General features: G+C 44.0%; 1 protein-coding gene across 2 annotated transcripts in view; it reads right to left on the minus strand.

Annotated features, from left to right (window-relative positions):
• The window catches only part of LOC139370993 (SAP domain-containing ribonucleoprotein-like), a 64,698-nt gene that overhangs the window by 27,243 nt on the left and 19,376 nt on the right, over nt 1–18,079 (minus strand). For both annotated transcript variants that reach the window (XM_071110952.1, XM_071110951.1), the window contains exons 7-9: nt 15,968–16,005; nt 15,852–15,880; nt 7,867–7,935 (exon numbers count right to left, since the gene is read on the minus strand). In XM_071110952.1, coding sequence (XP_070967053.1) covers nt 7,867–7,935; nt 15,852–15,880; nt 15,968–16,005 — 136 coding nt within the window. The remainder of the gene's footprint in view (nt 1–7,866; nt 7,936–15,851; nt 15,881–15,967; nt 16,006–18,079) is intronic.

Raw genomic sequence — 18,079 nt, forward strand, 5'->3', positions numbered from 1 at the left:
CTTTCTAAAAGGGTTGAAATCGAAACCTCGAGGAAAGGCGAGGCCATAAACTTGGACCACGAGAGAAATTGGGCGTGGGGCAAGTGGTTTAAGGTTGTGGGGGTGCTCTCCTAACAATGGGGGAACACAGTTAATACCCCGGCCACTCGAATGGACACAATCTGGAGGAGTGAGGCTGTGCAGGCCTCTGTGTGGAAGGAGCTCTTGATTTAGTTACACAGCTGAAACAAGAGCCTTTCACTTGCAAACAATGGACTGCTTTTCTGAGGGCTAGTGCTGGACAAGTGAGGAGCAAATTATGTGTGTGTGTGTGTGTGTGTGTGTGTGTGTGTGTTAAAAGAAATCATCTACTGCTGAAGTACTTTACGAGAGCCTGCTTTAAACAGAGAGGCCTAAGTGCGTAAGTCTCCATGGGAATCTTAGCTTGTTAGGGGGGCCTTTCTCCCTCCCTCTGGCTCTCCCCCGCTGTATTCCTGGACCAATGCAATTGTTTATTTTCGCCTATTGAGGTTGCTCCATTCACTGGCTTTCACATTTAACCAGCTCAATTGGAGTGAGAAAGCACTTATTCGGAGGAAAGAAATGTAGCATTCCATTGAGAGAACAGTAAGGCTGTAGCAGCAATAATGTAATTATTTAAAAAGAAAAGAGTTCAACTGACTGAGGGAACAACGTTAATCACATCAAGAGGGTGATTGCATCAAAATCTTATCTGAGCAGATGAGAATGGACAGCGTAGGAGCACATCACCTTGACGTTACAGAGCAAAGCTGTTTCAACAAAGCACAAAGAGTCCACAAAGGTCCTGTAGAATAGAGCACAGAGCCCTGAAGGGGAGAAGTTCATTCTCCCTGCTCTGTTAACTGAACCTCAGTCCTGACAGAACAATGCTGTGCTCTGCTGCCTCTAGAGCCTGCTCCCATGTGTTACTGTTGTCGCCTTCTGTTCCCAGCCTGGACTGGCCTTGCCTATCCACCCTGGCACAATAGCTCTGAGGTGGACGAGCAAGCTCTTCTCTCCAGGTGGCTGGCCGGTCGCAGTGACAGACCCCTTCTCCGTGGCTGCCAGGGCCTTTCTCCATCCTGTCACTAGCCATTATCCCTGGCCAGCGAGAGCTTCTCAAGGACAATCAAACAGGATAGTGGATTCGAGTGGGGGGGGGTATTGACCAAAATCTGATGTACACCCCTCCCCTCACAGCGCAAGCCTCATAGCAAGAGGGACGACAACACAAAAGACAAAGGAAGGAGTCAAATGTGTCAGAGGGGTGAGGTAAGGGTTAAGTCAGGTTCACTGATTACCTCCAGTCAAGGTAAAAAAAAAAAATATGTAAAAGAAGATTTGCAAATTGACAGATCGACTGTCCAATGGTGATAGTGTTCTCAATAGCATGACTACATTCTAATAACGACAGCCATATCTTTATAACACATAACATGTAAGTTACAATCCCTGAACAGATCAATTGACAGAGATAACACCATCTCCCATAAAGCGATAAAGACCACACTATAAAAGCTACTGTATGTGTGTAACTTAAGAATAAAGTTCATTACAGAAAAAGTGGTGTACCAAAGAAGAAAACGCCTCAACTCGACATTTTGAACTTTTCACTTATCTTTTAACTAATAAATATATGTTACCTGTGTGACGGTTGTCCTATGCCCTGTCACTTAATCTAAAGACTTGCCTTGAATAACCAGACATAACTAGACATGAAATAACTACACATTGATTAAGCAAATTATTTATTATGAGAAAAACACTTATTGTATGTACAGTGCATTCAGAAAGTATTCAGACCCCTTTACTTTTTCCACATTTTAACGCCTTATTCTAAAATGGGTTGAATAAAAAAAAAATAGCAATCTACACACAATACCCCATAATGACAAAGTAAAAACAGGTATTTAGACATTTTTGCAAATGGAAGAAGTTTAGAACCACCAAGATTCTTCCTAGAGCTGGCCAAACTGAGCAATCGGGGGAGAAGGGCCTTGGTCAGGGAGGTGACCAAGAACCCGATGGTCACTCTGACAGAGCTCCAGAGTTCCTATGTTGAGATGGGAGAACCTTCCAAAAGGACAACCATCTTTGCAGCACTCCACCAAATCAGGCCTTTACAGTAGAGTGGCCAGACGGAAGCCACTCCTTAGTAAAAGGCACATGACAGCCCGCTTGGAGTTTGCCAAGAGGCATCTAAAGGACTCAGACCATGAGAAACAAGATTATCTGGTCTGATGAAACCAAGACTGAACTCTTTGGCCTGAATGCCAGGCGTCAAATCTGGAAGAAATCTGGCACCATCCCTACGGTGAAGTATGGTGGTGGCAGCATCATGCTGTGTGGATGTTTTTCAGCGGCAGGGACTGGGAGACTAGTCAGAATTGAGGGAAAGCTGAACGGAGCAAAGAGATCCTTGATGAAAACCTGCTCCAGAATGCTAAGGACCTCAGACTTGGACTCGGGACAAGTCTCTGAATGTCCTTGAGAGGCCCAGCCAGAGGCCGGACTTGAACCCAATCTAACATCTCTGGAGAGACCTGAAAATAACTGTGCAGTGATGCTCACCATCCAACGTGACAGAGCTTGAGAGGATCTGCAGAGTAGAATCGGAGAAACTCCCCAAATACAGGTGTACCAAGCGCATAGTGTCATACCCAAGATGACACGAGGCTGTAATCGCTGCCAAAGGTGCTTCAACAAAGTACTGAGTAAAGGGTCTGAATACTTACACAATGTAATATTTAATTGGATTTTTAATACATTAGCAAAAATAAAACATTTTTGCTTTGTCATTATGGTGTATTGTGTGTAGATTGATGAGGTTAAAAAAAATCAATTTAATCCATTTTAGAATAAGGCTTTAACGTATTTTTGTTGTTAAAAAAAGTCAAGGGGTCTGAATACTTTACGAATACACTGCATGTGTAGTTAGCGACGTTCTCCCGTTGTTTGATTATGGATCACTGGTTAAAGAAAGAAACATTTGGTTGCTTGACGTAAAACCGGTTCTATGATCATGTGAGTGAGGTCTCTCACTATGGGTAAGTGATTCAAGGACGCTCCAATCACACATCTGTTGTAGACAGACACGAGCGACGGCGAAGTTGGAAGCCCCCAATCTTTTATAAGGCTCCGTCATCCCCTACTAGCTTCACTTTCCAAGTATATGTTTTCTTCCTGACGCAAAGTGTGAAGGTAAACGTGGTGAAAGATGTCACTCATTATCATTGAACGGGGTTACGTCAAGTAACCCAAAGGTTTATTTCAAAATACTTGTTCAATCTCTTTTACGATGGGGATATAGCCAACTCCCATAGTTCTCATATACTCTCCGAAGCCAGGTTGTCTAGACAGAATCAACCACCAGAAGTCCCGACACTAAGCACTGTATGCTCTAACGAGGGGGTTCCCCAACATGGAGCATTACAGATCTCGAACAGAGATGCCCTTAAACAATGCTCATGACGCAGCCAAACCTCCAGTGGAATGAGCTCTCAGGCCCTCTGAAGGTGGTAAATCCTTGCTATTATAGGCCACTATAATAAGCATCCACTATCCAATGGGATAAGAGCCGGCGAGAAATGGGCCTCCCTGCGTGGGGAGGTGCCCAAGAGACAAAGAGCTGGTCGCTCTTTCTAAGGGCTCTTGTCCTGTCCATGTAGATGCTCCACAAGCGGTGGAGACGCCATTCCACCAAAAAGGAAAAAGTTGGTGGGTGAACGGCTGACAGCTCTAAAGTGAGTCTATTGTAAGTACTACTTACTTTAGGCACAAAAGCGGGGTTAGGTTGTCGGGTAACATTGGACAACCCAGGGGCAAAGTGCAGGCATGAGTGGTGGACAGACGTGCAGCTCTCCCACTCACTATGCGGATGTAATGGCTAAAAGTAAAGCAGTTTTAAATGAGATAAGTCTCACTTCCCCGCTTTCCAGCGGCGGCTGTGAAATGGCCTCAAGCACAATAGATAGGTCCCAGGATGGGACTAGCTTCTTGGATAGCGGGTGAAAACGACGCCACCCTTCATAAAATGTCAGATAAGGGGGTGTCTCGCCTCTGTACCGTAATTTAAGTTTATATAGCAGGCAGAGATGGTCCCGCAGAAAGCAATGTACCTCTGAAAATGAGTACAGAAAGGGAGTAACCCGTTTTTGCTCGCATCATCTCTCAAACACACGCCACTCGTTGTCATAAAGTGAGTGTGTAGAAGGAGCCTAGCGCTCTGAATAGTCTCCACAACACAGAGCGGTAGGCCTGTCACAGTAAAGGGCAACTTCATCACTTTTTAACCTCATTTTCATTATCTCCAGCACAATATCAGGTCAACATGTGTGAAAACGTCACGTTTTGTAAAAGAAAAAAAAAAAGGTAAAAAGTTCATAACATTAAAAAAAAAAAAATTAAATAGTGATTTTCAAAACACTGAGATTCGGGGTAACGTGGGGAGAAAGCAAATACCCTCCCTTGGGCTAGAACTCAATGCAGCTTTTGAAAAAAAAAAAATTTTTCATTTTAATCCTAACCTGTGATTTCACAGAGAAGCATTTTCTTAAGACCTTTCTTATCTTTTTAACTACAGATCATATAAACACGCTGTGTTCATTAATGTAGACACTTGTATGGTGCTGGAGATGAATATAAGGTTGAAAAAATGGCAGAGCTGCCCTTCAAGATTCACCCTCTCACAGGCCAGGCACAAAGAGCCAGCATGTACAGACGAGGACGGAAAATCTCTGTTTGCTTGGGTCAACAGATCCCTGCATAACGGTAACTGCCAGGGCTGGTCATTCCCTCACCCTGGAGAGTGTGGGAAGAATCAGACAGAGGGGGGGAGCGTAAAGACGCACCCATGGCAATGGGTGTGCCATCACGTCCACCCATAGTGGCTTGCCAGTGTAAAGAACAGTGGGCAGTGTGCGTTTAAGCACAATGCCAAAAGATCTTCGGACGCCTGTTCGTATTTCTCCCATATTTGGGCCACTACAAAAGAGGTGAGGTTCCCACTACCCGTACAAGGGATTCCCTCTGGACAACAAATCCGCTTCTGTATTCATTATGCCTTTGTGTGACCGTATGCCCCAGACTGAACACGAAGAGGCATAGGCGGAATGACGTGACTCACCTCTGACTGGGTGGCCCAGAAATAAATATTATTTATTCTGATATTCTGTTCTGTGTGAGGCACCAAACAGCTCTTTATCGGATTGATCCTGAGACCAAGCTCTGTGAGGTAGATTGTAAGGATAGCCGTGTCTCTAACTGCTTGCTCCTGTTTGCGGGTACAGAGCAGGTAGTCGTCTATACACAGAGATTCTGAGCACCCTGCACCTCAGTGTGTTCAATGCCACCTCCACACATTGTTGAAAATCTGAGGGGCTAGTAATAGTCCAAATGGACCAGTGAGATACTTATAGGCCATGCCCTGAAAGGCAAACTTGAGAAACATCCTATGTGCTGGCAGAATGTTTGTGAAAATAAGCGTCCTGCAGATCGATAGAAGTGAAAGAATCGCCTTGACGAATGGAGTGAGACAGCACATTGTGCGTAAGCATACGGAACATGAACTTTTATCAGATGGCTGTTGAGGACCTGTAGGTCCGAGACAGGGCTAACTAGTAATTCTAGGAATTTGGTGCTTGGCTTACTTCGCCCAGTACAGGGACTGCAGTAGCTATAACTCTGGGAGAGAAGGTTCTGTCAGCCGGGTTGTATGTGTACTACTCAAAGCCTGACTTTTGGTTCCATACAGCTCAGTGGGATAAACACCTAGCTAGCTAGCTAAACAATGAACCATAATCCCAACTCATAACGTTACTACCCTGCATGACTCTACAGGTAGCCAAGCAACCAGGCTCAATGTTAGCTAGCTAATATTAGGCTATAACTAGCAATGGCTCTGAGATATGAATAATATTATTACACAGATCATACATGTAACGTTAGCTAGCGAGCTAGGCAGCTAACGTTACCTAGCTAGCTAACAGTACACTAACTTGAAATGAAAACGACTTTGACATACCCATATACATGGATTGACGCTTCACCCTCTCTGTCACGGATGCCATGGTTGCTCTTAGTTTGAAGATGTAATCCAGAGACAGGTGTTTTATACAACAGCATTTTGTGGGTTCTCTTTTAGACTCTGATCTCCTTAGCTATCAGACTTTAATTCCACTGATTTCAAAACTCAGGCCTCCAGAAAGTGGAGAGCAACACTTATGCAGTTCTACTACGTGAAATCTTACAAAAAAGCCGCTTTAGAAAGGATTACCTACACATACTGACCAGATCATGTTATATACAGAAGTGTGCTATACGGCAGACCAATCCTAACTCATCTCTCGGCATGTCCAGCCCACTCATTATCTCAGCCAATCATGGCTAGCGGGAAGGCTGCTGACTTTTTCCGTGGATAAACAAACTAGGCTCATAATTTAACAATTGAATGCTGTCTGTAAATATGAATACAAGTTTGTTATTAAGGCACATGAAAGTTCAAATGCTCCAGAAGGCATTTCAACAAAAAAAATGCATTTTGATAAAATAAAAAAAAGTTTACGTTCAAATGGCTCTCCTGTGAAGTAGTGACGCGTGACATATGCCTAGCTTCCTGGGTCTACTTTTAAAAAATATATTTATTTATTTAATTAATATGCAAAAATAGAGAAAATCAGAAAGGGGGGAAAATACTTTTCCACAGCACTGTATGTATACATCATTGTCAAAATCAATTGTACCTTTATTAAGTTTTAGCCAAATGTGGTTAGTACCTTTTTTCATTTCATTCAGTGCTAAATCCTGCTTATTCCAAATTATGATTACACCGGAGTCCCGACCCTGTTTAATGTTTTTATGTTTGATTGATGGTAGTAAACCTTCTCTGTAGCTTTAGGGACACGGAGTATCAATGCCTCCACAACACCATGTTTCGAGGAGGATTATGATGTCCTGTCCCTTGAAGTATTAAAAAAAATTCTGGATTTGCTCTTTTAGAACAAAAGTACGAACAGTATAGGCCCTGGATATTCCAAGAGCTGATAGTTAATAATCTCATTCATAATAAGTGATATTCACTGGTTTGAGTGAAGTACATTGATAGTTCATATAAGGCAATCAAATCAATTTAAATAAATAAATTAGGTTCTTATCTATGGGTTTCACATGACTGGGAATAAAGGTGTGTTTCTGCTGGTCACAGATACCTTAAAAAAAATGGTAAGGGCGTGGATCAGAAAACCAGTCAGTATCTGGTGTGATCACCATTTGCCTCATGCAGCGAGATACATCTCCTTTGCATAGAGTTGATCAAGCTCTTGATTTTGCTGCCTGTTGAATGTTGACCCACTCCTCTTCAATGGCTGTGTGAAGTTGCTAGATATTGGCGTGAACTGGAACACGCTGTCCTACATATCGATCCAGAGCATCCCAAACATGCTCAATGGGTGACATGTCTGGTCAGTATTAAGGCAATGGAAGAACTGTGACATTTTTAGCTTCCAGGAACTGTGTAAAGATCCTTGCAACATGGGGCCGTGCATTATCATGCTGAAACATGAAGTAATGGCAGCAGATGAATAGCACGACAATGGGCTAAAGGATCTCATCACGGTATCTCTGTGCATTCAATTGGCAACCATGTTTCGTTGTCCGTAGCTTATGCCTGCCCATACCATAACCCCACCGCCACAATGGGGCACTCTGTTCACTACGTTGACATCAGCAAACCGTTTGCCCACACAACGCCATACAGGAGAGAGAGAGCAATAGAGAGAAGAGAGCGATAGAGAGAAGTGAACGATCGAGAGAAGACAAGCAGGTGTTCACATACTTTTGGTTATGTAGTGAATTCATGAGTCAGCTCACCGTTTTGGCGACAGAGGACACATTCATGCCAAAGCGCTCTGCCCGCTTCTTCAGGACCTCAACGCTGACCTAACGCCACAGAGGGAGGAGAGGTGTTATTTATGTGCTCCATAAAGACAAGTCAGGTGTTCACAAACTCCTATTCATAACATCACAGTGAAAAAGTGAGGAAAACCAGATCCTGTCATCCTCTTACAAACAGAAAACCACAGGCTTGTTCTTCTCCAATAAACAGGGATGCAAACAGGTGAGGGTCCAAAAAGGTGACAATTTGCATATTACTTACCTATTGTCAGAGAATAACAAGTACCTATTTGAACAATCTCAATACTCCTAACTTACCAAACCACAATAGACAGAGAAAATTGTGTCCTGCGGTATTGGGGAGTTGGGCTCTTTGGCCCGGGTTTAAGGTTAATCATGACATGATAATCTCAGTCTCCCCAGACAGAGTTAGGATTTTCATATTTTCTTGTTGATGACATGTATTTTCCAGTGGGTTTAATGAAGAACTGTAAGGTGAAGGTCTAGGCTATCTGCTAAATAACTACATTATTTTCAGCCAACATTAAAACAACTCATTTTAATATAATCTGACCTGCCATACACACACACACGACTCATACCCCCCATTATTTTTACTAAAATTATTTTAATGCTCAAAATAATAAACAGTAACAGGCTGTAAATTGCATGACCTGGCTTGTCTATCTTTACATTTATTTTGAAACGTGGGAGGGGTGTGCTGCAATCCCTTGACATCAGTCTTTGCATCTAACTTCAGCCAGGCCCAGCTCCACTTGAACCTCAAACCTGACTCAAGCTTAGACAGTGACTCCCTCTCCTAAAACTGTATCATTCTGAAAACGAAAGCATAGCATAAATTACACTATTTAATAGAAAGATGCCAACAACACAGTATAATAATATGTACATTTGATTTTCTAATTTTATACATAATAACTAGACTACCCACAGTGTGATAATGTGCGTTTGCGTAAGGTAAGTACTCAAACATGGCACCAGCGGGTACTTATTCATTGGTATCATTGTTAGAGTATTGGAACATTATGACTCCAGTATACACCGTTGTTGTGCAGCTGCCTGCGCTACCATGCTAGGTTTAGTAATAAAGTAACCAAGTTTATAAAGCTACTCCCTCGCCTCCTCCAATGCATATAAGTGTTCCGTGGATTATTAGACAGACATGTGAAGTAAACTGAGGCAACACATAGTTAATGGAGGCATGCAGGTGGTAATGTTAGCTTGCCAACTTGGATGCTAACGTAACTAGCTGGCTAACATCAGCTAGCTAATGTTAACTTTGTCTGTAATAATTTGTGCTATTGAAACATACAAGCTATAATTAGCTTTTCATCAAGGATAATCGCAGCATTATTTCAAACACAGGTTACTTACCTCGAGTTGCATTAAAAATTTCCCAGACAGGAACAAAGTTTTTGCATGGAATGTGTGATGAGGCGGCTGTGATCACACATGGAGAAGATATTTTTGCGCATCTCTTTTATAGCTCAATGGGAGATACACACTGCGTCTGCCCACTTTTCGTCAGAACCCCCACGTTTTTTTTACAGCTCTACACGGTTCACGTGGATGACTGTTTTGAAATAAAAGCAATGAATATCACCGAAAAATGACAAGTTTGCATGCCTGCAAGGTGGTCGGAAGGGTGGTGGGGAGTGTTCAGGTTTCGGATTCCCTCACCCTTTTATCAGGGTTTAGATCATTCAATCCCACATTTCTTATATAAAAACAAAAAATGGATGTTCTAAGAACACAACAATGCTAAAACCACACCAGGAGACCACTTTTGAGGTCTTGGAAAAATTTAGACATTTGTAATGTAGTAACCCTTTAATTCAAGTTTGCATGCACCTAGCACAGTTTTTTTGGTTAGCAGTGTTCCGTAGCGTACACTGGATTTATGCAAAAAAATCACAATCTCATTCTGTCAAGTAAGCTACTTTGTAGCTACCGGTAGTTAACATTTAAACGCCCACACCAGTAGAAATCCACTTTTTTGAGCTGAAAGATAATGGCCAGACCTTAACCATGTTGTTGGCGCCGACAGAGATGGTCGCCTCGCTTCAGGTCCTTAGAACTGTTTTGTTTTTTTATGTACTATTTCTTACATTGTCCAGAAAATGTTATTACATACAGCCGGGAAGAACTATTGGATATAAAAGCGACGTCAACTTACCATCATTTCGACCAGGAATACATCTTTCCCAAAGGGGATCCTTTGTTCGGACCTCCACCCTGGACATACGATCTTATCCCAGAGGTCGACCCAAAACAACGCGGTCACCACAGGAGAGGCAGAAGGAGCGGCCTACTGCTCGGACTCAGAAGATGAGCACATCATCCACCGCTTCCTGGCATATTACTCGCCAATGTCCAATCTCTAGATAACAAGGTGTACGAAATTAGGGCACGAGTTGCCTTCCAGAGAGACATCAGAGATTCTAACATTCTCTGTTTCACGGAAACATGGCTCACTCGGGATACGTTGTCAGAGTCGGTACAGCCACCCGGTTTCTTCACGAATCGTGCCAACGGAAACAAACGTCTCTCTGGTAAGAAGAATGCCTTATGATTAACGACTCATGGTGAAATCACAAAAACATACAGGAACTCAAGTCCTTTTGTTCACCTGACCTAGAATTCCTTACAATCAAATGCCGACCGCATTATCTTCCAAGAGAATTCTCTTCGATTATAGTCAAAGCCATGTATAACCCCCCAAGCAGTTACCTCGTCGGCCCTGAAAGAACTTCACTGGACTCTATGAAAACTGGAAACCATACATCCTGGGGCTGCATTTATTGTAGCTGGGGATTTTAACAAAGCTAACCTAAGATCAATACTCCCTAAATTATATCAGCATATCGAATGCGCGACACGAGCTGGCAGAATTCTGGATCATTGCTACTCGAACTTCCGCAATGCACACAAAGCCCTAAGTGCCCTGGCTTCCGCAAATCTGACCATGAATCCATTTTGTTGCTCCCAGCCTATAGACAGAAACTAAAACAGGAAACGCCCGTGAACAGGTCAATACAACGCTGGTCTGACCAATCGGATTCCACGCTTCAAGATTGCTTCAATCATGTGGACTGGGATATGTTCCGGATAGCCTCAGACAACAACATTGATGTATACGCTGACTCGGTGAGTGAGTTTATTAGCAAGTGCATTTGAGAAGTCGTACCCACTGTGACTATTAAAACCTTCCCTAACCAGAAACCGTAGAATAATGGCAGCATTCACGCAAAACTGAAAGCGTGAGCCACCACTTTTAATCATGGCAAGGCGATCACGGATTACAAAAAGAAAACCAGCCCCGTTGCGGACATCGACGTCTTGCTCCCAGACAAATTAAACAACTTCTTTGCTCGCTTTGAGGACAATACAATGCAACTGACACGGCCTGCTACCAAAGCCTGCGGGGTCTCCTGCTCCGTGGCCAACATGAGTAAAACACTTAAACGTGTTAGACCTCGCAGTGCTGCCGGCCCAAAGGTCATCCCTAGCTGCGTCCTCAGAGCATGCGCAGACCAGCTGGCGGGTGTGTTTACGGACATATTCAACCAATTCCTATCCCCGTCTGCTGTCCCTACATGCTTCAAGATGGCCACCATTGTTCCTGTTCCCAAGAAAGCTAAGGTAACTGAACTAAATGACTATCGCCACATTGCACTCACTTCTGTCATCATGAAGTGCTTTGAAAGACTAGCCAAGGATCATCTCAACTCCACCCTACTGGACACCCTAGACCCACTCCAATTTGCTTACCGCCCCAATAGATCCACTGACAATGCAATCGCCATCACACTGCCCTATCCCATCTGGACAAGAGGAATACCTATGTAAGAATGCTGTTCATTGACTACAGCTCAGCATTTAACATCATAGTACCCTCCAAACTCGTCATTAAGCTCGAGACCCTGGGTCTCGACCCCGCCCTGTGCAACTGGGTCCTGGACTTTGACGTGCAGGTAAGAAACAACATCTCCACCCCGCTGACCCTCAACACTGGGTCCCCACAAGGGTGCGTCCTCAGCCCTCTCCTGTACTCCCTGTTCACCCATGACTGCGCGGCCATGCCCGCTTCCAACTCAATCATCAAGTTTGCAGACGACACTACAGTGGTAGGCCTGATTACCACCAATTACGAGACGGCCTATAGGGAGGAGGTGAGGGCCCTCAAGGGTGTGGTGTCAGGAAAATAACCTCTCACTCAACTTCAACAAAACTAAGGAGATGTTCGTGGACTACAGGAAACAGCAGAGGGAGGGGGAGCAGGATGAAACAGCTGGGCTGCTGTGGAAAGGGGTTCATCAAAGCTGGAACTGAGAGACTGAAAAATAGCTTCTATCTCAAGGCCATCAGACTGTTTAACAGCCATCACTAACATAGAGAGGCTGCTGCCAACATACAGACTAAAATCTCTGGCCACTTAAATAAATTGACTTAATAAAAGGTATCACTAGTCACTTTAAATAACACCACTTTAATAATGCTTACATATCCTACATTACTCATCTCATATGTATATACTGTATTCTATACCATCTACTGCATCTTGCCTATGTCGCACGCCATCGCTCATCCATATATTTATATGTACATATTCTATTCCTCGCTTTACATTTGTGTGTATAAGGTATTTGTTGTGAATTTGTTAGATTACTTGTTAGAGTTTGGAACTAGAAGCAAAAGCATTTCGCTACACTCGCATTAACATCTGCTAACTATGTGTATGTCACCAATAAAATTTGATTTGTTGCACAACGATTTAGTCAAAGTATGATATATTTGGGCTTGAGGCGACAAATTTGAACTGCCCACTTTGTTTTGTATTTTCCTATGATTTGACAGAAATTTTCAGCCTACGTTTCGTTTGATTTAAAATGTTACTACCCACCAGCATGACATTGAGTCAAAAAGCCTTGTGTCCACTTGGCCACCTGAGCCATGGATCAAATTAAAATAGGGTGTGAAAACTTATGTTTTTGCACATCCCTTTATTTTTTTGAGCAGTATACATACATACTGCTCAAAAAAATAAAGGGAACACTTAAACACAATGTAACTCCAAATTAATCACACTCCTGTGAAATCAAACTGTCCACTTAGGAAGCAACACTGATTGACAATAAATTTCACATGCTGTTGTGCAAATGGAATAGACAACAGGTGGAAATTATAGGCATTTAGCAAGACACCCCCAATAAAGGAGTGGTTCTGCAGGTGGGGACCACAGACCACTTCTCAGTTCCTATGCTTCCTGGCTGATGTTTTGGTCACTGTTGAATGCTGGCGGTGCTTTCACTCTAGTGGTAGCATGAGACGGAGTCTACAACCCACACAAGTGGATCAGGTAGTGCAGCTCATCCAGGATGGCACATCAATGCGAGCTGTGGCAAGAAGGTTTGCTGTGTCTGTCAGCGTAGTGTCCAGAGCATGGAGGCGCTATCAGGAGACAGGCCAGTACATCAGGAGATGTGGAGGAGGCCGTAGGAGGGCAACAATCCAGCAGCAGGACCGCTACCTCCGGCTTTGTGCAAGGAGGAGCACTGCCAGAGCCCAGCAAAATTACCTCCAGCAGGCCACAAATGTGCACGTGTCTGCTCAAACGGTCAGGACAGACACCATGAGGGTGGTATGAGGGCCCGACGTCCACAGGTGGGGGTTTTGCTTACAGCCCAACACCGTGCAGGACGTTTGGCATTTGCCAGAGAACACCAAGATTGGCAAATTTGCCACTGGCGCCCTGTGCTCTTCACAGATGAAAGCAGGTTCACACTGAGCACGTGACAGAGTCTGGAGACTCCGTGGAGAACGTTCTGCTGCCTGCAACATCCTCCAGATTGACTGGTTTGGCGGTGGGTCAGTCATGGTGTGGGGTGGCATTTCTTTGGGGGGGCCGCACAGCCCTCCATGTGCTCGCCAGAGGTAGCCTGACTGCCATTAGGTACCGAGATGAGATCCTCAGACCCCTTGTGAGACCATATGCTGGTGCAGTTGGCCCTGGGTTCCTCCTGGGTTCTTCCTAATGCAAGACAATGGAAAGGTCTCCTCATGTGGCTGGAGTGTGTCAGCAGTTCCTGCAAGAGGAAGGCATTGATGCTATGGATTGCCCCGCCCGTTCCCCAGACCTGAATCCAATTGAGCACATCTGGGACATCATGTCTCGCTCCATCCACCAACGCCACGTTGCACCAGACTGTCCAGGAGTTGGCTGATGCTTTAGTCCAGGTCTGGGAGGAGATCCCTCAGGAGACCATCCGCCACCTCATCAGGAGCATGCCCAGGGGTTGTAGGGAGGTCATACAGTCACGTGGAGGCCACACACACTACTGAGCCTCATTTTGACTTGTTTTAAAGATATTACATCAAAGTTGGATCAGCCTGTAGTGTGGTTTTCCACTTTAATTTTGAGTGTGACTCCAAATCCAGACCTCCATGGGTTGATAAATTTGATTTCCATTGATAATTTTTGTGTGATTTTGTTGTCAGCACATTCAACTATGTAATGAAAAAAGTATTCAATAAGAATATTTCATTCATTCAGATCTAGGATGTGTTATTTTAGTGTTCCCTTTATTTTTTTGAGCAGTGTATATATATATATAAATAACCATTTTATAAAATGGTATAATTGTGTGATATTAGCCATTTGCAAACCCGCTCCCCATCACCCCAAGATTAATGGTTTGACCAGTAAAGTTTTGCTTCACTACAGAGAAGGGGGCTAGCTACATCCCAATATGGCAACCGGAGCATGGATGAGTGGGTGTGTCGAAAGGAAAGTAGTGGGCGTGTGGAATGGAGTGGGTGTGTCAAAAGCTCTCTGCTTTAGGTTAGATGGTTTTGACTGAGCTGTTTTTTTTCCTTCTTCCATTTCTTACCACGCAACTACCATACATTGAGCTACCATACCGTAAGAGTGGACTGGATGAGTCAGTCATATTTCACTATTACTTTTACACAAATAATTGTCAATTTTCAGTTATAAAACTGACAATTGTTTATTTTATATTAAAAGTATTTTATGATGGGTGTACTGTTACTTCATTTGTCGTATGCGTGTGCTTACTGTAACAGTCACCCTGATATTGGCTAATGGCTACTAGGTAGCTACTTCCCACACCATTGCCGGACAGTAGTGCTTGTCAAGCGGGAGCGAATGGCACTGTGTCCCAGTGTTGCCGTTCATGGCCTCCCCATTGAGTAGTAGACTGTATGTAGGCTATGTATCATCTAGATGGTTATCAATATTAGTTATTTCTGGTGTAGGCTGCTATCCTATTTGGAGAAATAAAAAATGGAAGATGCCAAACTTTGGAAAAAACAATAGATGGCGAAGTCAAAGATTGTCCAGTGGTTTCCATCTGTGGCAAAGTTTTCCTAAATAAATTATGATAAATCCATCTACAGAACCAGCAATAGAGCCAGCTGGTTAGTCTTTTGAATACGGTGTAGTAAAACCCAGCAACAACAGATAACATTAGCTAGCTATATAAAATTAGCAGGATAGCTAGCTAGATAAGGTTAGCATGTTAACTACATACTCTGACAGCTGTCAGTGGCCTTGTTGTTGATGTTTATCAACTCCACATGGAAATTCCCACACCCAATTCGTGAATATGTATATGTAGACTTCGTGATTCTTCGGAGGTGGAACCTAAAAGTGCATTCCCTCTTTAGGACAAAAAATTGCTTAAAAATAGTAGGGGGATACTTCCTCTGGGGGGTCCTTTAATTGAGAAGGTTTTTGGGAAAGCCTTTCTATATTTTTTCCTGTTCCATATTATTTTGCCAAACTAATACAGGGGAAACACCAACATTGTCACAGCAACCTACAGTAAATGTGCCGATTATGTGAAGTGCCATTTTATGTGCAGGCATTGTTGAAATAGGAAAAATAAATATATTATATGAACCCCATTGATACTCACAGTTAGTTTACTATTTGCAACTGATGCACCTAATAGACAAAGAGAAAAAATATACATGAATTACAACATACAATTTTGACTGGTCATGCTGAAAAACCTATGAAAATCCAACTCACCTGGTTTGGAAGCCGGTGATAGAGCCGGTAAACCAAATCTGACAAACATCAGATCAATTCAATTAATATTCACTCTCACAGCCTACATCTTCTTAACATCCATTTTACTATCCTTTCGACAGCCCAATATGAGTTGACCCTGGAGTAGATTATTGCCACATAAAATATGTATATTAAATATTATTTTTACATAACTACCTGACACTGTTCACTGAGTAATGATCAAAACTTGATTGTCAACCACAATATTTCATACATTTGAGGATATCAAGGGGTCATAAGTGTGAAACATTGCTATTGCCTACATGCAAGATTAACAGTACATGACTGCTTTTACTTCATTTCGAACTTGAGTTATTACTATGCTATAAGCTGTCTCCTGACAGCACCACTGAATAAGTCCCATCTTGGAAGTGATTGGCCCCGTCGGGCCATGACTCATTATACCCTGAGGGTATAATACGCACTGCCCAGCCACTCTTGCTTTATTCAGCCACCACTGTTTATCAAAGCCACCATTTATCACCTGTAAATTCATCTTTTCCGTCTAAACTTCTCAATTTCAGACGGCCTACGCATTCGACCGAGCAGCGAAGATATTTTAGATTTGATTTAGATTCCTTCGGCGTTGGTCCGTTTTGCAGCCGGAGTCAGCTAGCTTGCTACCCACTCTTTGCTAATGGTCCATCTAGCTATATAGCTAGCTAACGTGTCGCACTTGAGGAGACCCAAGGATTCTGAGGTAAATATTTTATAAATCGCTTTCCCAATCACGCTCAAATAGTGTTCATAAGCTTTGAGTGTAGGTACCAGACAGATTCATTCAGGTTTTTCTGTTTAAAAAAATATTTTTCTCCTCAGGCTGAAATAACGTACAAGGCGCACATGTCGGGGAGGGACGGTCATGGAGAGTGTGCCCGATGCCTTGGACCAGAGAATGCAGAGGTGGCTCTTACGGACTCCTTCTGTATCCACCGCCCCAGGCTTCCCCTGCCTTCCCTTCGCCATCAAGTGGAGCTGATCTATACCTCTCCACAACCCAGCTCCTCCCATATAGCTCCACAGGAGTGTATGGACGAGTGGCCGAGATGCGGCGCTCCAATACTTGGCTGAGGTGGAGGCTCTGTCCTTCCCCAAATTGCTGCTTCTTTCGAGGACGCAGCGCACCGGGAGCTGAGAGACTTCCATGCCAGCCAGTGGAACGCCAATGGAGATCCTGGCTCAGAATGAAGGGTGACATAGAGGAGGACAAGGTGGAGATGCCGGCTGTCTGTCGGATCTCTGACAAGGATCCTTACAACAAGGAGCTGGTGGAGGTCCTGGGCAGGGCTGTGACTAAGCTATGCCTGTCTTGGCCAAATCCACAACCAGCCCCTGAAACCATGCTGGCAGGGGCTTACTTCCCACCGTCAGTCACCGGCTAGCCAGCCAGCCCCCACAGACCCTGCCCCCTGTTCACAGATGTCAGGAATGAGTTGAGGCAGTCCTGGGAGAAGCCACAGACACCCTCTCCCATCCAGAGCTTCAACTCATGGTCCAGGATCGACACAGGACCAGGATCGCCCGAGCTGGGGAATCTGGCCATGCCCCCGCACGAAGAAGCCTTTGCCGCGGAGGCTGTTGAGGTGTGAGGCTGAGAAGCCGCAGCTGTCATCCAGAGCATGCCGCATTACCGCTTACCGGGAAGAGAAGTCTTACAAGGTAGCCCAGTCAGCAGCCATGCTGAACATCATGGTCCTCCTCCAGACCCAGGTCCTCCTGGACATGGAAGGGCAGGCTACTCCAGAGATGTACGTCGAGCTCAGGAAGGCACACTACACATGAGGTGTTCTGCCTAGGACGTGGGCAGAATCATGGGATTCTCGGTAGTGACACACCACCACTTGTGGCTCAACCTCACTCAAATGTCAGAAACAAAGAATGCTGCAGAACGGGCACCGACCAAGAACAGACGGAGAACACACACTACACCGATTTTAAGGTTTTTGCACTGGCTGCCTGTGGGTTTTAGAATACATTTTAAGATTCTTCTATTACCACCTTTCCAACAAGTCAGTTCATCAGATTTCTGCCCTGGTCAACTGTAAGTGCTGTTATTATGAAATAGAAACG

This window comes from Oncorhynchus clarkii, chromosome 17, assembly GCF_045791955.1.
Source record: "Oncorhynchus clarkii lewisi isolate Uvic-CL-2024 chromosome 17, UVic_Ocla_1.0, whole genome shotgun sequence".
In the NCBI taxonomy this organism is placed as follows: domain Eukaryota; kingdom Metazoa; phylum Chordata; class Actinopteri; order Salmoniformes; family Salmonidae; genus Oncorhynchus; species Oncorhynchus clarkii.